Source organism: Sparus aurata, chromosome 14, assembly GCF_900880675.1.
Source record: "Sparus aurata chromosome 14, fSpaAur1.1, whole genome shotgun sequence".
In the NCBI taxonomy this organism is placed as follows: domain Eukaryota; kingdom Metazoa; phylum Chordata; class Actinopteri; order Spariformes; family Sparidae; genus Sparus; species Sparus aurata.
The window spans coordinates 25365600-25390795 of NC_044200.1; the positions used below are offsets into that span (position 1 = coordinate 25365600).

The 25196-nt window shown below is 42.1% G+C and overlaps 1 protein-coding gene across 1 annotated transcript; it reads left to right on the plus strand.

The window, feature by feature from the left end:
* Positions 1 to 261: 261 nt before the first annotated feature.
* On the plus strand, positions 262 to 24353 carry LOC115595949 (NACHT, LRR and PYD domains-containing protein 12-like). Its single transcript, XM_030440796.1, is given in 13 exon segments — positions 262 to 914; positions 1259 to 1397; positions 2250 to 2369; positions 2890 to 3067; positions 3069 to 3126; positions 3675 to 5553; positions 6911 to 7084; positions 9272 to 9445; positions 10585 to 10761; positions 18863 to 19036; positions 20122 to 20295; positions 24069 to 24186; positions 24348 to 24353. Coding segments are annotated over 13 exon segments (3429 nt in total). The 5' UTR covers positions 262 to 856.
* Positions 24354 to 25196: the final 843 nt, after the last annotated feature.

A 25196-nucleotide genomic window follows, 5' to 3' on the forward strand; every position in this document is an offset into this window, starting at 1 on the left:
TGACATGCATGCCCATAAAGCACATTGAAATTGAAAAATTTAAATTGAATGCAACACTGTGTGTGTGTGTGTGTGTGTGTGTGTGTGTGTGTGAGAGAGAGAGAAAATAGCATAATCTGATATCTTTCATATGAAAAAAAGGCAGTTATCTGATTATGAGAAATCTGATAAACAAACTTAGATGTTTGCCTGATAATTTAGTTTATTCATTTATTTATCATGTTAATTTGATTTCAATCATTTTGTTTTAAATCTAGACATGTGCAGGTGGACTCAGCCAGTGCAAAGAAAGGTCTTCTGCCTGCCTGTTGGAGAGATAGAGACTGAAGTGTCAAATTGCGGTAAAAGATGCTGACAGATTACAACTTTTATTCCTTGTCCCCCCCCTGGAATTATCCTCTAAAATTTTACAGTGTATTGTCTCCCCAGTCTCTGGTTATGAGTGAAATGAGAATGAATTTCACAATGAACTGGTCTGTAATCAGCTGACAGTCAATATATGATGGTTCTTAGTCTCATGTGGTGTAGATGTATAAAAAAGCAGTGAAATTGCCCTTTTTTATATTTTCACAAATATAATAGAGGTTTGTCAGTGAGCAGGAGATAAATGCTGCAGTGAAAATAACTAAAGTCAGGATGATCACAGCCTGTGATGTCTCCTGTTATATTGGGTTCTTGAGACTTTTAATACTGAGTGAGTAGAACCAGAACAAATAGACAGGAAATAAGACTGGAACTCAGTTTACCATGAACAAGGACAATAAGAATAAAATGCTGCAGTTAAAAGGATCATGTGATCCAGACTGACCAACAGGAAGAGAGGCTGGAAGTGAAAGTGTTCAGTCCGTCAGACTCCATGTTGAGAGCAGAACAGACAGAAGAAGACGGAGGAGGAAGACTAAAGTGTGAGGCAGGTGAGTGTTAAAAAAAGGTGTTTGTGATGTTACTGTGAGAGTGTGAGTCAGTTTAGTCTCTGTGGACTGTAGAGGAAACACATGTTAGAATAAAGTCAACACTTTGATTCTTCTGTGGACACAAAGTCCTGATAGGCTGAATAATACACATTCAAACTACTGGAACTAAAGACCAGGAGCCCAGAGGGGTGTGTGTGTGTGTGTGTGTGTGTGTGAAGGGGAGACAGATTGTGTATTACTTCCTGTTCTCTCTTCATGTGTGACTCTTGAACAAACCCTAATGATTCTTGATTCTCTTCTTTATTTTTGTGTTCTGAGCTCACAGTTCATGTTTCACCTCTCAGACCTGAAGATGAGTGTTTGTGTGGAGGAAGAGTTGGACCGAGCAGAACCTCCAGGATCCATCTGTCCATCTATGAAGAGTGACCGGTCCAGAAAAGAACCTCTAAACTTCAGTACTGAACCTGGACCATCAGACACAAAGTAAGACGACTGATACTAACTCATTTATATGACTCATGTTTCAGTGATGATGATGTTTGCTTTGTTGATTTTGTGTTCATGTATTCAGATTTCCACTAAAAAGTCTTTTGTGTCCATAGTTGAGACTTTTCCCGCCTCATGTTCCTCTGTGTGTCTGCTATAAATCTGTAATCTGATCTAAGAGGACAAACAGAAACTTTTAAACCTCCTTTTTATGGACAGCAGCAGCAGTTTGTGTATGTAGACCTTCTTAAATCACTTTATTGATGAAGGATTCATGTGATGTGAATAAAAACATGTTGGTGAGTTCAAATATTCTGGATTGAGGTTTGATGAGAAATGTATTTGGAAGAACCTGTTAAACATGTTGAGACAAAGTGCAAAAAGGTTCTGACTGTCATGAGATCAGTTTCTGGTTGTCAGTGAAATGAGAATGAATTATACAACAAACCGGTGTGGGCTTCAGCTGACAGAACAAATATGATGGTTCTTAGTCTCATGTGGTCTTGATGTATAAAAAAGCAGTGAAATTGCCCTTTTTTGTATTTTCATGAATATAAAAGAGGTTTTTCGGTGAACAGGAGATAATTGCTGCAATAAAAATGACTAAAAGTCAGGATGATCACAGCTTGTGATGTCTCCTGTCATATTGGAGTGTTGGGTTCTTGAGACTTTTAATCCTGAGCAAGTAGAACCAGAACCAGAAATTAATCTAATCTAAGAGGACAAACAGAAACTTTTAAACCTCCTTTTTATGGACAGCAGCAGCAGTTTGTGTCTGTAGAGCTTCTTAAATCACTTTATTGATGAAGGATTCATGTGATGTGAATAAAAACATGTTGGTGTTTGCAGAGTTCAGTCCAGCAGACAGAGAGCAGAACCTCCAGGATCCATCTGTCCGTCTATGAAGAGTGACCGGTCCAAACATGAACCTCCAGTCTTCAGTACTGAACCTGGACCATCAGACACAAAGTAAGAGCACTGAGACGACTCATTCAGTGTTTGCTGGTAATGTTTTGCTGTAGAGTAACATCAGGCTCCAGGACTGAAGAAACACTAACATAAAGTCTTTGAAAGTCTCCTGAACACTAACATGTCTGAACTCAGTCAGATCCTGGAGGACACTAACAAATCTCAGCAGGATGAAATAGATGGTGGAACCATGACGTATGTTTGTAGGCTAACCCTGAAGTTAGCATCGCTCTGGCTCCCTCCACAAACAGCCTGTCAGATTTTTCACTTGGATTTTGGATTATTGCAGAAAATAATCTCTGTGACAAACACGAGTTTCTGATACTGACACGTTTTGTTCTGAGAGATAATCTTCACACATCATTTTCATGACACACTAAATGCTGAATTCAAGATGAAAAGTATCGACACTTTGACTTTTCTCTGTGAGCGTCTGAGCTTCTCAACAGTGTCGACCAAATCTGGATGTTTTTAACAACAATCATCAAATCATTGTAGTTGTAAAGAAATGTGTTCACAGAGAGAGGAAGAGGAGTCATGACTCTGTGAAGAAGCAGCCCACCTGCTGTGTTTGGTGTCAGGACGTCCTGAAGGATCCGGTCTCTACCAGCTGTGGACACTGGTTCTGCAGACGCTGCATCACCTCATACTGGGACCAGTCTGCTTCACCAGGAGACTCCTCCTGTCCCCAGTGTGGAGGTAAGACCCAGAACAACAGCTGGACTGTGGACAGACAGTCAGAGACAAACTGTACCAAGTCACACTGAACATCTCAACATGTTAAAGCCACATTATGGAGAAATTCTCATGTTGTGTGATTTGGCGCCCCCCACAGTTTCTGAGTGCAACACCACTGTAGTAAAAACAAATCCCAGGTGTGTAACAGTTTGTCAGACGTAATATAGGTGCTGACTACAAACACAACTCATGACATCATCACAATGTTACGTGTTGAAGTGAACACGTATGTGAGGCTGTGATCCTACAAGTGACAGAGACACCGTTCACCTGTTACAACACACCTGACCATCAACACGACTCTGAAGCTGCTGCTTTCACCTCCAAAAGTTACATCATGTTGCTTTAAACATCTCAGCTTCTACATGTCATTACATTATTTAGAGACTTCGGAGGCATTCAGACCAAACACCAGGACAAATTACTAGATTGTCTAGATTACACACAAAGTCAATGAAAAGACCCGAAGAGACTCAAACTTTATATATTCTGATACTGATGGATTGTTATTGATCATGAAAATAATCCCCGATTGTCAAATTCTCTCAAACATTTTTCTCTTTTCAGTGAATGTTGGTCTGCAGGAGGTTTTAGATGAACATAAGATCAGTCTGAGGAGGAGATGTGAACGTGTGACTGAAGGAAGTGATGGAACAGGAAGTGATGGAACAGGAAGTGATGGAACAGGAAGTGGAACCCTCCTCAGCAGGATCTACACTGAGCTCTACATCACAGAGGGACAGAGTGAAGAGGTTAATACCCAACATGAGCTGAGGCAGCTTGAGACAGCTTCCAAGAAGAAGACCTTCAGTGAAACTCCAATCAGGTGCTGCGACATCTTTAAAGCCTCACCTGACCAACAGAGACGCATCAGAGTGGTTCTGACCAACGGCGTCGCTGGAGTTGGAAAAACCTTCTCGGTGCTGAAGTTCACTCTGGACTGGGCAGAGGGCTCCGAAAACCAAGATGTCAGTCTGCTGGTTCTGCTGTCGTTCAGGGAGCTGAACCTGATCAGAGATGAGCAGTACAGTCTTCTCAGGCTGCTCCATGTTTTCCATCCAACATTACAGAAGGTGACAGCAGAGAAGCTCGCTGTCTGTAAACTTCTCTTCATCTTTGACGGCCTGGATGAAAGCAGACTTTCACTGGATTTCAACAACCATGAGGTCGTGTCTGATGTCACACAGAAGTCATCAGTCAGCGTGCTGCTGTCAAACCTCATCCAGGGGAAGCTGCTTCCCTCGGCTCTCGTCTGGATCACTTCCCGACCTGCGGCGGCAAATCAGATCCCTCCTTCATGTGTGGACAGGGTAACAGAAGTACGAGGCTTCACTGACGTCCAGAAGGAGGAGTACTTCAGGAGGAGGTTCAGTGATGAAGATCTGTCCAGCAGAATCATCTCACACATCAAGACCTCCAGGAGCCTCCACATCATGTGTCTGATCCCAGTCTTCTGCTGGATCACTGCTACAGTTCTGGACCACATGTTGACTACAGACCAGAGAGGAGAGCTGCCCAAGACCCTGACTGACATGTACTCACACTTCCTGCTGGTTCAGACAAAGAGGAAGAAGCAGAAGTACCATGAGGGACGTGAGACAAGTCCACAGGAGCTGACGGAGGCTGACAGGGAAGTTCTTCTGAAGCTGGGGAGGCTGGCGTTTGAACATCTGGAGACAGGAAACATCATGTTCTACCAAAAAGACCTGGAGCGCTGTGGTCTTAATGTCACAGAGGCCTCGGTGTACTCAGGAGTTTGTACAGAGATCTTCAGAAGAGAGAGTGTGATCTTCCAGAAAACAGTCTACTGCTTTGTTCATCTGAGCGTTCAGGAGTTTCTGGCTGCAGTCTACATGTTCCACTGTTTCACCAGCAGGAACACAGAGGTGGTGGAGGACTTCCTGAGAAAATCAAAGTCTTTTCTTGACAAGATTTCTAAGTTTTTTGTTGGAAGCGTTGATACCCATGAGACCCATTATTCATCCCTGGATGACTTCCTGAGGGGCGCCATGGAGAAATCCCTGGACAGTAAAAATGGTCACCTGGACCTGTTTGTTCGCTTCCTTCATGGCCTCTCTCTGAAGTCCAACCAGAGACTCTTAGCAGCTCTGCTGGGTCAGACAGACAACAGTCCAGAAATCATCCAGAGAGCCATCAACAACCTGAAGAAGATGAACAGTGATGAGATCTCTCCTGACAGAAGCATCAACATCTTCCACTGTCTGACGGAGATGAACGACCACTCAGTCCATCAGGAGATCCAAGAGTTCCTGAAGTCAGAGAACAGATCAAAGAAGAAACTTTCTGTGTTCGACTGCTCAGCTCTGGCCTACATGCTGCAGATGTCAGAGGAGGTTCTGGATGAGTTGGACCTGAAGAAGTACAGAACATCTCCAGAGGGACGACAGAGACTGATTCCAGCTGTGAGGAACTGTAGAAAGGCTCAGTAAGTCCAGATGTGTTACACATTATGAAGTGAGGTAAAACTGAAGACTTCAGTATTAAAGATCAACACTTTACACACATGAATAATATAAAACTTCAACACTATACACGTTTACCAAAACAAGTATTAAACCTGCTGATTGAATAAATGATCATCACCAAGCGCAGAGTAGGGCTGGGCAATTAATTGAATTTTGATTTTGATTTTGGCTTCCCTCGACCATGAAAACAAGACAATCGTAATAAAACTATCATTCTGCCGCACGCCATGTCTTGTATGGTAAATGCAGCGAACCCTTCCATCTCCACCTGTGGACTCCACCCCACCCCCACCTGAACATTTTCGCTTTCAGCCACACCAGTGCATATTGCCAGTGCGTGTTTGAAAAAAAAAAAACGTGTAGAAAAAGACGGTAGAAGATGGCAGAAATGCAGCCTTTGGTCGGGAAGAAAGGTAAAGCAAATTCTATGGTGTGGAAACACTTCTGTTTCGAGGAGTCTGACTCAGAACAAACAGAATTTATTGATATATTTTTCGCTTATTTATTTGCATTTTTCTTGTTTTTCAGTTCAAACTTACTGTGTTAAAAGAAATACCAGAGTTCAAAGTTCAATAAGTGCTTGTTCTCAAATCAATGAATAATCATCTTTAATAATCATGATTACAATATCAATCAAAGTAATCGTGATTACGATTTTTGCCATAATCGAGCAGCAGTAGCTCAGAGTAGAAATGACATGAAGTCATCTTGTTTTCCAAAACATTAAACTCAGCCAAGGGAGAAAATGATTACCTATAAAATGATATTAACACAATGTTTAGTTGTAATTCTTGTGTTTACGCAGTGGGAGGCATTAAATGAATGAAATGAGAGATGAAAAGCAGATGGAGCGACAGAATAAAATGCATCAAAGATTGAGCACAACAATGAAAGAGTCACAAGAAAAGTATTACAGGGACAATTACAAATATAAATATAAAGACAGCTGAATGAAGAAAATGGACAAACAGAAATACGTCAAACCAAATAAAACAAAGATGAAATCATCAGAATCAGCCGTTAAAAGCCACTTTATACAGGTGTGTTTTGAGGGTGATTTAAAATGGGCCACTGATTCAGCCCAGCTGATCTCCTCAGGCAGCTCAAAGTCTGGAGGCTCTTGTGGAGCCGAGGAGCTCAAGTTTCAAACTACAAACCTTGTGATCGGTGACTGAACAGCTCAGGCCGAACAGTTGACCAGCTGAGCTAAAGCTGCTCATGTTCACGTGCTTTGTGATGTAAAATGTATAGAGTCTGTTTTCATAGTAAAGTGTCCGATTTTATCTGATTTAAATGTTTTATTATTTGTATTCACAGACTGTTTGACTGTGGACTCTCAGAAACTCACTATGAAGTCGTCGCCTCAGCTATGAAGTCCAACCCCTCACATCTGAGACAACTGGACCTGAGTCTCAATGACCTAAATGATTTAGGAGTGAAGCTGCTGTGTTCTGGACTGGAGAGTCCAAACTGTAGACTGGAGACTCTGGAGTCAGTTCATGTTTTTTTTCTCGGTGTTTATTAAATTTAAATCTAGAAGTTTTACATTTCCTTCAGTTCACACACACACACACACACACACACACACACACACACAGCTCAGTCTGATCAGTGATGAAGATGATGGAGGATGAAGCTCTCAGTCAGTCAGCTGTGTGTTGATGGAGATGACAGTGGTGATGAAGATCTGTGCTTTGATTACAGCTTTCTATGTGTGTGAGACAGAGCTGCTCGTTTGAGTTGAAGGTGAATCGATGGTGGAGAACTTTTCTGTTTGGTCGTTGAAGTCTGTCGTGTGATTAAAATGACGTCCCAGGCTGCTTAGTCCGTACATCCAACTACAATTCCCACAATTCCTTAGGAACGATCCCATAATTCCTCTGCAGTTTCCTTCAGGTCATTTCCTCAGCCAGTAGGAATGAGATGGATCAGTGCTGGAACTGTGAAATAATTCTTTAGAGTAACTGTGGTCAGTTGTGCACCAGAGGCAGGTTCAGAGTTCACCTGGCTCTTATGCTCACTGTGCCTGCAGCGTACAGAAGCAGGATGTTGGATTCACTTCTGTTTGCAAATCCGCTGAACTGGTTTTCTTTAAGAGCTTTTGGCTCGGATATTTGTAGAAAGAAGCTCAGTGGTACGACGTGTTGTCTGAACACATCTGGAGCTCAAAGTGTTCACAGCTGTTCCAAACAGCCAAAGGTGGAGTGAAGAGCTGCTGGAGACACAACAATGGTTTAAATATGGAGAAGACGTGTCACATGTTCAGACAGTCTCTGCTGAAGACGTTCATAGTGTTTCACTCAGCTGTTCATATAAACAGTGACAGAAATAGTTGTGTAACAAATTAACAAAGAGCTGAGAGAGAAGTTCAAACCCCGCCTCCTTTCTCACCTCCACTCAGGTGACCAATCACACAGTGAGATGTGTGTTAATGTTGGATTGTTGCTTTTAAAGTGACAGACGCTGTTGGACACAGACCGTCCTAATCTGACACCAAAAAGGTGTGGCCCCACTCACATTTAAATCTGTGAATAGAAAGTGTTGTATCTTTGAAAAAGGAGCTTTGATGATTTGATTAATGTCATCGCTGTTTGAACACACTGCACGTGTTGACTGTCTGAAACTCTGAAGACAAACGTTAGAACATTGAAAATGTTACACTACTGATGTCAGTTATAAATGTGACACCATTATTTCACACATGTTGTTTTCACATGTTTAAATCACATTTTAATATTAATTTTAAACTGTTGTTCACACTTTCGCAACATTATTCCAAACTTTGTAAATCTTAGTTTTCATGTCATCAGGTCTGAAGGGGATCTGACCTCATAGATTTGATGGTAAATGGTAAATGGTCTGCATTTTTATAGCGCTTTTCCAGTCTAACGACAGCTCAAAGCGCTGTACAACACATGCCACATTCACCCATTCACACACACATTCATACACTGATGACGGAGGCTGCCATGCAAGGCGCCAACTGGGGTTCAGTATCTTGCTCAAGGACACTTCGACATGCAACTAGGGGGAGCAGGGATTCGAACTGGTGACCTTTGGATCACTAGACGACCCGCTCTACCCACTGAGCCACAGCCGCCCACTGATGCCAATTGACTCTGAGCATTTTGCTCAGCTTGATATTTAAAACAGATTTAATATAACATTAAACATTCATCACTGGTTGATTCTCTGTCAACCTCTTAATCATTTGATTCCTTTGTGCTTTTGTGAATAAAAACAGAAACCAGTGTTTTCTTCTCTGTCAGACGATAACAAACATGTGTTGTCCAGAACCTTTACGATGATATGTGACGTTTATACTGATTGAAATTTTCAAACTCAGGATGATTTGATCTGAAATAGTAGAATCAAATCTTCAGTCAGTTTCTGTTGGTTTCTTTTTGGCTGCGCAACATAAGTTTGTATAGATGGAGCCTCTGGTGAAGCTGTAGAGTATAAGAGGTGGAGTCACTACGTCTTTATTGAAGCAGCAGCACATTGTCATTAATATTAATGAGAGTTCTCTTTAACAGTTTTGGACTGGCAGCCTGTTGGGTTCAGCTGTTTCGAGCTTTGTTTTCTAAACTTCTTCAGTTCTGAACAGATGATTAAACACTGAATGATTACGAGCAGGAACATTGTCTTCTAAACTCACTTCATTTATTTGTTATTCAGATTGATGAGGTGCAGTTTGTCAGAGACCAGCTGTGATTCTCTGGCCTCAGCTCTGAAGTCCAACACTTCCCATCTCAGAGAGCTGGACCTCAGTGACAACAAACTGCAGGATTCAGGAGTGAAGCTGCTGTGTGATTTTCTGCAGAGTCCAAAATGTCAACTGGAGACTCTGAGGTCAGTTCCTGTGTTTATTAGATTTATTTATTTATCTAGAACAAAAGGGTTACATTTCCTTCAGTTTACTTGTTTTCTGGGTTTGTGTGAGCTCAGATCACAACACACACACACACATACACACACAGGATGATGACAAAACTAGATGAGATTTTACTTCATTTACCACAAACAGACACTTTCTTGACTGAAATCAGGTCCCATGAGGTCCACCTGAAGGGGCGGGACTTCACCTACCTATAGAGAGGTGTAGTCTGTTGTCCTAAAACCAAAAATCTGTTAATATGTTAGCACATCCTGTTCCTTCATCTCAAGGTCTGTGAGTTAGTTGAATGTGTTTTAAGTTAAATGTATGAAATAAGGTGTGTGGTTACCACAGGCTTACCACATGTTTACGTTTTGTTTTCCAACATAAAATCCATCATTTAATTTCCCACAGTTTAATTATCAAGCTTATCATGTGTTAAAAACAGTTAGCCGTTGCTAACATGTGTCTAAAGGAGACTACTGAGGTTGTCGGGGACATTAAACATTATCACAGCGACTCATCTAGAGACTCACCTACTCACTATTCCGTCTTTACAGGCCCACTTTAGTTACAAACTATCATAACTGGTGAGAATTAAACAGTTTTGGATTCAAATATCAATGTATGGTAGAGAAGATGTCAGGATGTGAGAGGAGAGAAGATTCCCCTTCACCTGAGATGTGGGGAGGTGTCAGAGATAGAACAGGTGAGGAGTTCATATGAGGATGATAGCAGAAGGCAGCTAGGATGACACTTACTGTCCAGTAAAACATCAGAGGGTCACTGCCTTGGGTAACACCTGTCATAAAGCATGTAACCACCGTTCTGCTGTGTAGAAGTCAAGACAATGTGGAAGACTGCAGAGAACACTGTGTCTCTTCCCTCCAAGCTGCATGTATTAAAGAGAAACTGTCTTGTGTGTTTATCTGATCGGCTCTTCTGATTGGCACTTTTAGAGACCACCCATCAAACTATTCAGAACCAATATCATCTGATACCAATCGGAGCACCCGGAATTAGGATGCAGTTATGTTTAGCTGCACATTTAAACTTGAATACATCTCATTGGATTATAAATTGATTTTATCTTCATAATTTATTCTTTATTCAGATTGAGGAGCTGCAGTTTGTCAAAGATCAGCAGTGATTCTCTGGCCTCAGCTCTGAAGTCCAACCCCTCCCATCTGAGAGAGCTGGACCTGAGAGGAAACAACAAGCTGCAGGATTCAGGAGTGAAGCTGCTGTGTTCTGGACTGGAGAGTCCAAACTGTCGACTGGAGACTCTGAGGTCAGTTCATATGTTTTTTAAAATATAAATCTGGAACAGAAGTTTGAAATTTCCTTCAGTATACTTTTTTTGGGTTTGTCTAAGCTCAGATGACAACTCTCGCTCTCTCTCTCTCACACACACACACACAAACACACTAACACAGAAAGGCACGCACACACACTATATTTTTGTTATTAATCTGTGTTGATGTGAACAGAGGGGTGTACTGCGAAGCCAGTTTAGTGGGTTAGCGAGGTATGCTTAGCTCATAACCTGGTCCCGACGAGGTTATGTTCAGAGTTTCAGCTTAAAATCGGCTATAAAAGCGCCGCTGTTTCACTGTGTAACTCATTTGGAGATGGCGTCACCATTCATTGAGAACCCGGCGGACCTGGTAGCAAGAATAATTCGGGCAGCACTACGACGTGAGCAGCTTCTTCATGATCGCGCTGATCCGCTGGCATTTCCTGATGAAATTCTCTATGAGCGATATAGGTTTTCAGCCGAGGGAATACGGTACATTTGCTCACTTATTGAGCCGAGTGTCAGGAATGCCACTCGAAGAAGCTGTGCGCTCACTGTCGGGCAAACTGTTTGTGTAGCCCTTCGTTTTTTTTCCACGGGAACCTACTTACATTCAGTTGGTGATGCAGAAAATCTGAGCAAGAACACACACTGACAAAATGATGGGGCAGCTTGGCTACATACCACTTTGAATGATGTTTTTGTATTTGGGTCTAACTGCTGCCATGTCCGACTGCTGCTCCCACATCTTAATAAAATGCAATATGAAATATTAATTAGGCCAACCTAGTATTTATTTTACAGATAATGAGTAAAGTTAATTATTTCTTTGATGTGGCCGTGAATAAACTGATGAACTGATCAATGTTTCACCCGTTGTAGGGCAGTGTACGCCCAAACACAAATCTTACAGGCTGGAGCTATTTTCACTGTCAAAAAGGTCTTTATTGTCATTGTACAGGGACAGTAGCTACATTTGCTTGTTCATCCCGACACAGTAATACGAAAAAAAAACACTGAACATTTATAGCCGACGCACACTCAGCCTCGCTTTCAATAAAACACACACGCGCATTCTATAACTGAGATCAGTAAAATGTGAAAACAATATAGACATCATTCAAAAATGAAAAAAGATAGTTGTTGCTTCAGTTTATTTACATTTTAAATTAATGAGGGTTAATATGTAAAAGTTGCACAATATTGAGCTTTCAGAAATTAAAACACTATGGGCTTAATATAATATTGATCATAATATTAATCACTGTTAACCTAAGCATTTACGTCAGCAATTTTCTGCCAGCAGCCCTCCCTCACTCTATTGGCGGCGACAGTGTTACTTTTTGCCGTGATGGTTTCTTTAAATTCTTCATAGTCCTGCATAATAAGAATCTGCTCATCTTGAGTAAAATATGTGGCCCGGGATCGATCCATTTTCGCACGGAAGTAGAATAATATGACGTCAAATGCCCCCTTTTACATGTACGCGTGCAGAGCACAAAGCAGAGAACCGGACTTGACAAAGTAAGTTGATAACCACCGTCGCAGTACCGTTTAACTCTGTTTGGGGACTTGGGGCTGTGTTGAGCTGCAGCATGAGCACAAAGCCTGGCTATGTTGAGCCCCCTTCGCAGTACAGGCCTCAGGTGGGTGAATGTTGTGTTGACAGGGGGATGTACGGTGGCCCTGAAGGGCAAACGACAACCACAAAAAGAAAAACCTGACGACAAAAACAAAAACACAACAACATTAACAAAAACACAATCACATTAAAGTCTGTGTAAAGCGGCAAAAAAATTGTGTTATGTGTTTGTCACACCAAAGAAACATGTATCATTGACCACTGAGCCAAATTTGAAAGATTAAAAAGATTGTTAAGTATATAAAATTAGGTCTCAAAATCATGGAAAAACAAGCACTTCTTTCTGCTGTGAAACGCTGGGGGCGTGTCAGTTAGAGGCGCTGGAACCACGCCCATGCGGCGGGGGCTACACGTCATGTTAATGACGTCGGTGTCTCCCCAGGTGTTCCCCAGGTGTTCCCCAGGTGTTCCCCTTGTCTATCTAAACCCGCGGACAGTTTATAATCATATAGATGCTGTTATAACGTGTAGTGATTGAGATCCTGACCCACTAAACATCCTGGAAAGTGACGGAGTTACGTTTTTCGTGCTAAATTACATAATTATACATAATCACCATCAGTAAACAGGACGCTGTCTGACTCTGTCACTCGCGGGGACGGAGGCTGTTTTCTGGGGGACAGTTTCCTGAAGTCTCGGTCAGGAGGGCTGGCGGTCGTGGTGATTTATTTTCGTCAAACACTCGTGAGTTAAACACTCTTGTGACAAGCGTGACAGACGCTGTTTTGTGAGCAGAAATGTGAGGAAGAGTCGGGAGGACGGGGAGGGGACGGACAGGAGGACAGACGCTTCTCCACATACAGCTGTGGTATTTGTTTTCCTCATATAAGTTGCTAAAGACAGTTATAGTTACTACGTTACTTTTGCTCGGTCATGTAACGTTGCTTTGTGGGACATTTCTCTGTATTTAGTTAAGTGAAGGACCTTTGTAGTTAGACTGTCAGACCGACACGCCCTCGCTCCGCGCCTCCGGATTATCCGTTCACACTGGGATGGCTCACCAATAATGCGACCCTGATACTACCTCCACATACCGCCGGTGGGACCCGCCGTCAGCGGGACGGAGAGGGTCAGCGGCGGCGCAGCCACATCATGCCGGTGGGACCCGCCGTCAGTGGGACGGAGGGCCGGCTGCGGCGCGGCCACATCAAGCCGGTGGGACCCGCCGTCGGTGGGACCCGCCGTCAGCGGGACGGAGGGCCGGCTGCAGCGCGGCGGCCACATCATGCCGGTGGGACCCGCCGTCAGCGGGACAGAGAGTGTCAGCGGCGGTCAGCAGCGGCCACATCTCCTCGTCTGCGGAAGAGAGGATGCAAGCCGGGGACGGAGTTGACCAGCGTCAACGGACTCCCCCGTTTCCATACGTTGTCATCCGAAGGAAACTTAAATAAGCTAACAGCGCCGTCACCCTGCACACTGTGGCATCCAGGAAAGATGCAGAGCGATGTGGAGGAGACATGGCTGGTTAGCTGACTGGTTGACTGGTTAGCCAACTGCAAACTATTGTAAGCAATGCTATCCGAGACTGGAGAGTGAGTGGGAGAACCGCTGAAGCCGACGCGCTGAACGTATTTATACCACTTCCGCAGCAGGGCGGGGTTTATGCAAATCATATGGCCCCATTACGTAACGCGGCTATGATTTGCATGAATTCTGACCCGCCCATTAAATCCTGAACACAGAAATGTTGAAAAACTGTTTGTGAGCATAGCTCCAAAATTAAATTCTACATGGCCGAATGGCTATTACATGTTTTAAGTAAACACATTTATGACCTGTTTAATGTGTTTAGAAGAAAATGGCTGATTTTGGTTTACACGGACTTTAACAAAAACCCAACCACAAAAACAAAAAAACAATCACATTAACAAGAGCAAAACCACAAAAAGAAAAACACAATTACAAAAACAAAAACACAACAACATTAACAAAAACACAATCACAAAAACAAAAACACAATCACATTAACAAAAACACAACCACAAAAACAAAAACACAACCACAAAAACAAAAACACAACAACATTAACAAAAACACAATTACATTAACAAAAACACAATCACAAAAACAAAATCACAACAATACTAACAAAAACACTATCACAAAAACAAAATCACAACAACATTAACAAAAACACAATTACATTAACAAAAACACAACATTAACTTCTACCGAAAAAGGTAGGTACCTTCTACGACATGGATCAATGCTGATTCGACGAAAGCACGTCCGTCTTTCTAACAGGTGGGAAGGGCTGCTTTACGCCACACCTGAGGCCTGTACTGCGAAGGGGGCTCAGCATAGCCAGGCTTTGTGCTCATGATGCAGCTCAACAAAGCCCCAAGTCCCCAATCAGAGTTAAACGGTACTGCAACGGTGGTTATCAACTTAATTTGTCAAGTCCGGTTCTCTGCTTTGTGCTCTGCGCACGTACATGTAAAAGGGGGCATTTGACGTCATATTATTCTACTTCCGTGCGAAAATGGATCGATCCCGGGCATATTTTACTCAGTTATAGAATGCGCGTGTGTGTTTTATTGAAAGCGTGGCTGAGTGTGCGTAGGCTATAAATGTTCAGTGTTTTTTTTTTTTTTGTATTACTGTGTCGGGATGAACAAGCAAATGTAGCTACTGTCCCTGTACAATGACAATAAAGACCTTTTTGACAGTGAAAATAGCTCAAGCCTGTAAGATTTGTGTTTGGGCGTACACTGCCCTACAACGGGTGAAACAGTGATCAGTTCATCAGTTTATTCATGGCCACATCAAAGAAATAATTAACTTTACTCATTATCTGTGACAAATATATACTAGGTTGGCCTAATTAATATTTCACATTGCATTTTATTAAGATGTGGAAACAGCAGTTGGACATGGCAGCAAGTTAGAGCCAAATACAAAAACATCATTCAAAGAGGTATGTAGCCAAACTGCCCCATCATTTTGTCAGTGTGTGTTCTTGCTCAGATTTTCTGCATCACCAACTGAATGTAAGTAGGTTCCCGTGGAAAAAAAACGAAGGGCTACACAAACAGTTTGCCCGACAGTGAGCGCACAGCTTCTTCGAGTGGCATTCCTGACACTCGGCTCAATAAGTGAGCAAATGTACCGTATTCCCTCGGCTGAAAATCTATATCGCTCATAGAGAATTTCATTAGGAAATGCCAGCGGATCAGCGCGATCTCGAAGAAGCCCCTCACGTTGTAGTGCTGCCCGAATTATTCTTGCTCCCAGGTCCACCGGATTCTTAATGAATGGTGACGCCATCTCCGAATGAGTTACACAGTGAAACAGCGGCGCTTTTATAGCCGATTTTAAGCTGAAACTCTGAACATAACCTGGTCGGGACCAGGTTATGAGCTAAGCATAAGTTACCATGGTGATCAAGCCGGGTTAACTTTGTAGTACAGGGAAGCCTGGCTTTAGACTCAACATACCTCGTTAACCCACTAAACTGGCTTCGCAGTACACCCCTCTGGTGTGGCGTAAAGCAGCCCTTCCCACCTGTTAGAAAGACGGACGTGCTTTCGTCCAATCAGCATTGATCCGTGCCGTAGAAGGTACCTACCTTTTCCGGTAGAAGTTAATGTTGTTGTGTTTTTGTTTATGTGATTGTGTTTTTGTTTTTTTTGTGATTGTGTTTCTGTTAATGTTGTTGTGTTTTTGTAATTGTGTTTTTGTTAATGTTGTTGTGTTTTTGTTAATGTGATTGTGTTTTTGTTTTTGTTATGTGTTTTTGTTAATGTAATTGTGTTTTTGTTAATGTTGTTGTGTTTTTGCTAATGTGATTGTGTTTTTGTTAATGTTGTTGTGTTTTTGTTTTTGTAATTGTGTTTTTGTTAATGTTGTTGTGTTTTTGTTAATGTGGTTGTGTTTTTGTTAATGTGATTGTGTTTTTGTTTTTGTTATGTGTTTTTGTTAATGTAATTGTGATTTTGTTAATGTTGTGTTTTTGTTAATGTGATTGTGTTTTTGTTAATGTAATTGTGTTTTTGTTAATGTGATTGTGTTTTTGTTTTTGTGACTGTGTTTTTGTTAATGTTGTTGTGTTTTTCTATTTGTGGTTGTCGTTTGCCCTTCAGGGCCACCGTAGGGATGTCACCATGATGATGATCCACAATAGAGAGGTGAAGCCGCGCCCCTTGTGGTCGACCACCTGGGACTGTATTTCAGAAAATATGAGATGAATAATTTTCTGCTCTCGATTGAATTGTGTCATGAATCTCACATATGATGTTTGTCAGTTCAAAAGAAACAGTTTCTCAAGAAAGTCTTAGTTTGTCATAAAACTAATAAAATATAAGACTTTGGAAATATGCGATTATAAAGACGACACAGCCAACAGTCGTCAAATTATGTCTGGTTTAAAGCTGACTGAAACCTTGTAGAGTCGTCCTGAATATCAGCAGCTTACAGAACTGACCAACTCTCCTTTCACGTAACTGCAGCTGTCAGTATGACCAGAAATTCTTCTGTGTTGAGGCAGCGGCCATGTTGGTGTTGGTGATGTATGTTGAGTGAGGCGAAGTAGTTCACTGAGCGGTTTAACACAAAACTAAATGAGATTTTACTTTATCTATCACAAACAGACACTTTCTTGACTGAAATCAGGTCCTATGAGGTCCACCTGAAGGGGCTGGACTTCCCCTCCCGATAGAGAGGCGTAGTCTGTAGTCCTAACACCAGAAATCTTTTGGCTTGTTAGCACTTCCTGTTCCCTCGTCTCAATGTCTGTCAATCTGTTGAATGTGTTTTCAGTTAAATGTCTGAAATAAGGTGTGTGGTTACAGCAGGCTTGACATATTAACATATTTTGTTCTCCAACATCCAACAATCCCTCATTCAATGTCCCACAGTTTAATTATCAAGCTCTTCATGTGTTAAAAACAGTAAGCGGTTGCTAACAAGTGTCTAAATGAGTCTACAGAGGTTGTTGGGGACATTAAACGTCATCACAGTGAACATGGAGACTCGTCTACTCAGTAGTCCTTCTTTACAGGCCCACTTTAGTTACACACTATTCTAACTGGTGGGAATTAAACAGTTCTTGATTCAAATATCAATGGTATGTTAGAGAACATGTCAGGATGTGAGAGGAGGGGAGATTCTCCTTCACCTGAGGTGTGGGGAGGTGTCAGGGATAGAACAGGTGAGGAGTTCATATAAGGATGATAACAGAAGGCAGCTAGGATGACACTTATGGTCCAGTAAAACATAGGGCTAGGCGATTAATCGAATTTTGATCGCGATTTCGATTTTGGCTTCTCACGATCATGAAAACACTGTAATCGAAGAAAAACGATTAACGTGCCGCCGCGCGTCGTGTATGCAAATTACTGCGCTGTAAAAGCATAGTGAACGCACCTGTGTTGCCTGCAGCTGCAGCAGTGAGTGTGTTAATGTGGATCATTGTGGAACGAGAGATTGACAACATGGCAGAAAAGCAGCCTGAGCCTTTAGTTGAAAAGAAAGGTAGGACATCAATTTCGGTCATTTGGAGACATTTTGGCTTCAAATCGTCGGATGTGGAGCAGAAGGAGATTGTTTGCAAAGTTTGTCACACCGTCGTGTCTGCACCCCAGGGCAACACGACAAAATTATTTAACCATGAAGTGGTCTATGACAAAGTACTGAAGGAGCAAAAGACCCAAAAAAGTGCAAGAGCGTCAACTTCAGCCACAGCCACCGCCACCGCAACACAGTCCTCCATTGAGGACACTCTTTACAGTGCCGCTCCATATCCCACCGGCTCCCGGCGACAGCGAGAGATAACGCAGGCTGTGACAATCATGCTAGCTAAGGACATGTGTCCTATCAGTACAGTTAGCAACCCAGGCTTCAAGATACTGGTCAACACTTTGGACAAGCGGTACGTGTTGCCATCACGCAAACATACAAATATTATTATCATTTACTTTTTTACTTGTTACTAATCTATCTGGTTGTTTTTCTAAAAGTTATATTTAAAGTTGAGTTTTGATGGCTCAATAGATACTTTTTTTGAAATCAGTGAATAATCTTGTTTATTAATCGTGATTTCAATATCAATCAAAATAATCATGATCATTGTTTTTAGCATAATCGCCCAGCCCTAGTAAAACATCAGAGGGTCACTGCCTTGGGGAAGGCATGATAACACCTGTCATAAAGTATGTAACCACTGTTCTGCTGTATACAAGTCAAGACAATGTGGAAGACTGCAGAGAACACTGTGGCTCTTCTCCCCATGCTGCATGTATTAAAGAGAAACTGTCTCCTGTGTTTATCTGATCGGCTCTTCTGATTGGCCCTTTTAGAGACCACCCATCAAACTATTGAGAACCAATATCGTCCACTACCAATTGGATCACCGTGAATTAGGACACAGTGATGCTGAGCAGCACATTTAAACCTGAACACATCTGATTGGATCAGAAATTGATTTTTAACTTCATCATTTATTCTTTTTTTCAGATTGATGGGATGCAGTTTGTCAAAGATCAGCTGTGCTTCTCTGGCCTCAGCTCTGAAGTCCAACCCATTCCATCTGAGACATCTGGACCTGAGTCTCAACAAGCTGCAGGATTCAGGAGTGAAGCTGCTGTGTTCTGGACTAGAGAGTCCAAACTGTCAACTGGAAACTCTGAGGTCAGTTCATGTGTTTGTCTTCTGTGTTTATTTAATACAAATCTAGAACAGAAGTTTGAAATTTCCTTCGGTTCACTTGCTTTCTGGGTTTCTCTGAGCTCAGATCACAGCAGAGACACAAACACACACCATAATTCTAGTTATTAATGTGTGTTGATGTGAACAGGTGGGTGAATGTTGTGTTGTCTGGAAGATGTCACCATGATAATGATCCACAATAGAGAGTTGAAGCCACGCCCCCTCTGGTCTACCACCTGGGATTTTTTTTTGGAAAAAATGAGACAAATCATCCCTGCTCTGGTTTGAATTGTGTCCTGAATCTGACAAATGATGTTTGTCAGTTTAAAAGAAACATTTTCTCAAGAAATTCTCAGTCTGTCAGTCTCAGTAAAGATGACACAGCTAGGAGTCGTTCAGTGACGTCTGGTTCAACGCTGACTGAAACCTTGTCGAGTCGTCCTGAATATCAGCAGCCCACAGAACTGACCAACTCTCCTTTCACATAACTGCAGCTGTCAGTATGACCACACCTTCTTCTGTGTTGAGGCAGTGGCCATGTTGGTGTTGGTGACAAATGTTGAGTGGGATGAAGTAGTTCACCGTGCGGTTTAGCACCAAACTACATGAGATTTTACTTTATTTACCAAAAACAGACATTTTCTTGACTGAAATCAGGTCCTGTGAGGTCCACCTGAAGGGGCGGGACTTCCCCTCCCTATAGAGAGGTGTAGTCTATCATCCTAAAACCAGAAATCTGTTAGCATGTTAGCAATTCCTACCTATGTATGTAACCACCGTTCTGCTGTGTAGAAGTCAAGACAATGTGGAAGACTGCAGAGAACACTGTGGCTCTTCTCTCCATTCTGCATGTATTAAAGAGAAACTGTCTCCTGTGTTTAACTGATCAGCTCTTCTGATTGGCCCTTTTAGAGACTACCCATCAAACTATTCAGAACCAATATCGTCTGATTACAATCGGAGAATCCTTAATTAGGACACACTGATTTTGAGCTGCACTTTAAGACCTTAACACATCTGATTAGATAATAAATGTATTTTTATCTTCATCATTTTCTCTTATTCAGATTGAGGTACTGCAGTTTGTCAGAGATCAGCTGTGATTCTCTGGCCTCAGCTCTTAAGTCCAACCCCTCCTATCTTAGACATCTGGACCTGAGGTGGAACATGCTGCAGGATTCAGGAGTGAAGCTGCTGTGTTCTGGACTGGAGAGTCCAAACTGTCGACTGGAGACTCTGAGGTCAGTTCATGTGTTTTTTCCCTGTGTTAATTAAATTTAAATGTATAATAGAAGTTTGAACTTTCCTTGAGTTCACTTGTTTTCTGGGTTTGTCTCAGCTCGGATCACAACACACACATTCACAGACACACACACACACACACACACACACACACAGACACACACACACACACACACATGTTTGAATTGTGTCATGAATCTCACATCTGGGCCCTCATTTATCAATCTAGCGTGAAAACAGGTGCAGATCTGAGCGCAGAACGTGTGATTTATGAAACGTTCATATCTGACCAATCCCAGCGTACGAATGATGGGGTCTTGAAAAATGCGGCGGCTGAATTAGATCGTCATTAACATGTTACGTCCTTAAATATTCCTGGTTTGGAGGCCTCGCCCACTGAGGTCAAACATGGAGAGAAGAAACACAGGCAAGAAGATACACTCTTCCGTGATGGAGATCAGCATCCTGGCAGCGCCGGCACATCAAAGGCACTCCATTCACTAATGCAATGTTGTGCAAAACTGAACAGGCCAAAATAATATCGCACACTTGGGGTATACAGCAGCGTTCCCCCTGCTGGTCCAAGACGGAGCCACCTACCCTTCAGCAACCCGAGGCAGCACTCCACTGTGACCCGTGTGCGTGTGTGCGCACTAATGAATCTGCGTTCCTGCTCTGTAGCAGGGTTTGCCAGTGGGGTTATTAGATATTCCGTTTATTAGTTATCATGTTAGGCTTTTTAGCCCATCATACGTTATTTTACAAAAAATTGGTATCAGTGAAAACGTGGGCTTTTTTTAAAATTGAATTTTTTTTATTTTGTTTTATTCGTTTTAAGAATCCGTTTTGATCTGTTTGATCTTTTGATCTAAATATGTGACTGCTTATCCTTATTGACAGCTGAGGTTTGTTTAATAATTATTTTCAGACTCAGCCAGATTTTGCTGTGCTGCACCGCAAATCAAGACTCAGATTTGTGTACACGAGCCAGACCTGACTTGAGATCTGATCATAGCTTTCGCTCACGTCCAAATTGATAAATGCCGAAGCTTGCGTGGAAATGGTAATACACACGGTTTTCTGCCATACATCCATTCTGATTGGCCCTTTTAGAGACCATCCATCAAACTATTCAGAACCAATATCATCTGGTAACAATCGGAGCCCCCCCTAATTAGTACACAGTGATGTTGAGCTGGGGCGGCTGTAGCTCAGTGGGTAGAGCAGGTCGGCTAGTAATTGGAAGGTCGCTGATTGAAATCCCAGCTCCCAGCTGAGCTGAGCTGCATGTTGAAGTGTCCTTGAGCGAGATACTGAACCCCAAATTGATATGCAGTTGGCACCTTGTCTGCAAGGTGCAAGCCTGCGATGAGCTGGCGACTTGTCCTGGGTGTACCCTGCCCTTGCCCAGAGACAGCTGGTATTTTCTCCAGCACACCCCTGTGACCCCATAATAGGAATAAGGTGGTTACAGACAATGAATGGATGGAGGGATGGATGGATGATGTTGATCTGCACATTTAAAGCCGAACACATCTGACTGGATTATACATTGATTTTTATCTTCATCATTTATACTTTATTCAGATTGTGGTGGTGCCATCTGTCAAAGATCAGCTGTGCTTCTCTGGCCTCAGCTCTGAAGTCCAACCCCTCCCATCTAAGACATCTGGACCTGACTGACAACAAGCTGCAGGATTCAGGAGTGAAGCTGCTGTGTTCTGGACTGGAGAGTCTAAATTGTAGACTGGAGACTCTGAGGTCAGTTCATGTGTTTTTTCTCTGTGTTTATTAAATTCAAATCTAGAACAGAATTTTTACATTCCCTTCAGTTCACACACACACACACACACACACACACACACACACACACACACTTTAATTATATTTATTAATGTGTGTTGGTGTGAACAGGTGGGTGAATGTTGTGTTGACGGGATGATGTCACCATGATGATGATCCACAATAGAAAGGTGAAGCCACGCCCCCTCTGGTCGGCCACCTGGGGCCTAATTTCAGAAAAAAAGAGACAAATTATTTTCTGCTCTCTTTTGAATTGTGTCATGAATCTCACATATGATGTTTGTCGGTTTAAAATAAACATTTTCTCCAGAAAGTCTCAGTTTGTCATATAACTAATAAAACAGAAGACTGTGAAAATATGTGAATATAAAGACGACACAGCCGACAGTCATTAAGTGACGTCTGGTTTAACCCTGACTGAAATCTTGTAGAGTCGTCCTGAATATCAGCAGCTCACAGAACTGACCAACTCTCCTTTCACATAACTGCAGCTGTCAGTATGACCACACCTTCTTCTGTGTTAAGGTGGCAGCCATCTTGGTGTTGGTGACGTATGTTGTGTGAGACAAAGTAGTTCACTGAGCAGTTTAACACAAAACTACATGAGATTTTACTTTATTTACCTCAAACAGACACTTTCTTGACTAAAATCAGGTCCCATGAGGTCTACCTGAAGGGGTGGGATTTCCCCTCCCTATAGAGAGGTGTAGTCTGTCGTCCTAAAACCAGAAATCTGTTAGCATGTTAGCATGTTAGCACATCCTGTTCCCTCATCTCAAAGTCTGTGAGTTTGTTGAATGTGTTTTCAGTTAAATGTGTGAAATAAGGCCTGTGATTACCATAGGCTGAACATATTTACACGTTTTGTTCTGCAACATAAACTCCATCATTAAATGTCCCACAGTTAAACTATGAAGCTCTTAATGTGTTAAAAACAGTTAGCGGTTGCTAACGAGTGTCTGAATGAGACTACAGAGGTTGTCGGGGACATTAAACGTCCTCACAGTGAACACGGAGACTCATCTACTCACTAGTCTTTCTTTACAGGCTCACTTTAATTATAAACTATTCTAACTGCCGGGAATTAAACAGTTCTGGATTCAAATATCAATGTATGGTAGAGAAGATGTCAGGATGTGAGAGGAGGGGAGATTCCCTTTCACCTGAGGTGTGGGGAGGTTGTACTGCCCTTGCAGTGCATTCACTAATGCAAAGCTAGACAGCCAGTTAACATCCAAATGTTCTCCAATAAACACAGGCTTGACTTTTCTTGGTTTTACTGAAGACTTGTTTCCACATTTGCTTTTTATTGTGAAACTGAAACATGACAAAGATAAAACATACATCAGTACACAACTTTCCATGTACATGTAGACATAACAAGCTTATCTATGACAAAGCAAGCACAGTACTTCACCTAACCCTAAAAATCAGCTTGACTAACTTCAATTGCAGAACAGAGCTATCTGATGCTAATTAGCAGAGCACATGTTTAGCTAACCTGATAAAAGAAATCTACAACATTTTAAAACCTTATGAATATGAGAACATAGCGGTAATCTACACATACTACTCACAGACACATGATTTCCAAGGCAGAAGCCACCAAAGGTCCATGCACCAAGCAGTGCTCTTCCTGCCTGCCTGAGCTTAACTGAAGCATGTGTTGCAGAGTGTGCATGCCTGCATCAACCTGTGACCAGTAGGTGGCAGCACAGAACATGAAGTAATAAAGATAAATCAACTGTTTTTAACCTTTTAACTTATGAAGCACACGTTTTCAAGCTTTTATAATCATTAACCTATCTATATTATTTATTAACTTAATTTGAAGGCAGCACAGAGGTGTCAGGGCAATCCGAGCACCCTTAATTAGGACACAGTGATGTTAAGGTTCCCATTTAAACCTGAACACATCTGACTGGATTTTAAATTGATTTTTATCTTCAACATTTATTCATTTATTCAGATTGAAGAGCTGCAGTTTGTCAAAGATAAGCTGTGATTCTCTGGCCTCAGCTCTGAAGTCCAACCCCTCCCATCTGAGAGAGCTGGACCTGAGACTCAACAACCTGCAGGATTCAGGAGTGAAGCTGCTGTCTGAGCTGAAGGACAGTCCACACTGTAGACTGGAGGCTCTCTGGTGAGTAGAGGGTTAGAGTCAGTCCACGCTGGCTTCAGCAGTATTTTATTGAACACAGTCAGTATCAAAGTGAAGATCCAGTATTTCCTGTTTTCCTCAGTGAAGCTGTGAGAGGAGAACGGTGACAGGCTTCATGATTGGACAGAAAGACAGAGAGAGAACAGTCAGCCAATCAGACGAGCCAGAAGCTTGTTGTGATCTGGTGTTGAGTTGATGTGAAGACGACTGTTGTTGTTGTGTTCATGTCTACAGGAAGTAAAGCTGGATTACAGCTGACAGCATCACAGGATGTGTAGAGACAGTCGTCCTCATTCATCACATGTGATCTCTCTAAAACACTAAGGAACTGATCAGCTGATCTGTGTCACAGCTCTCAGGTCTACGGTGGCCCTGAAGGTCAAACACAACAACATTTCACAAAATATCACTCAGGTTCTGTCCAATTACAAACAAGAACACTGTCCCATCTTTTCTGTAATCTGAGATGTTAATGTGTTTTGACCTTCAGGGCCACCGTACAGATCAGTCTGACTGAAGCCTGCAAATCACTGCTTTGATTTCAGAGAAGCATCATTACATTTAGTAACCATGTGGTGTTTGTACAGAGCAGAAGCTGTGCTGAAGTCCAGTAACCACAGCTGATGTTTGACTGTCAGTCTGTGTATGAACATGTAGGAGCTTTAACATCATATATTCATCTGTCCATCTGTCTTTTGTTTGCTCCACATGTTTTACAACAGACTCCATATTTACATATTTGTAATGTTTCAAATCAGATGAAATATTCAGGTGTGACTGAGACTCTGGTTTTTAACAGCTGTCAATCATCATTAAAGTGTTTCTGCAGTGATGATGCGTTCAGGGACTCTCTGCAGTTTATTTCATTGTGTACTTGAGTGAAACCTGCAGAGTAAACCTGTGAGCTTCACTCCAACACGTTAACATGAAGCTGAA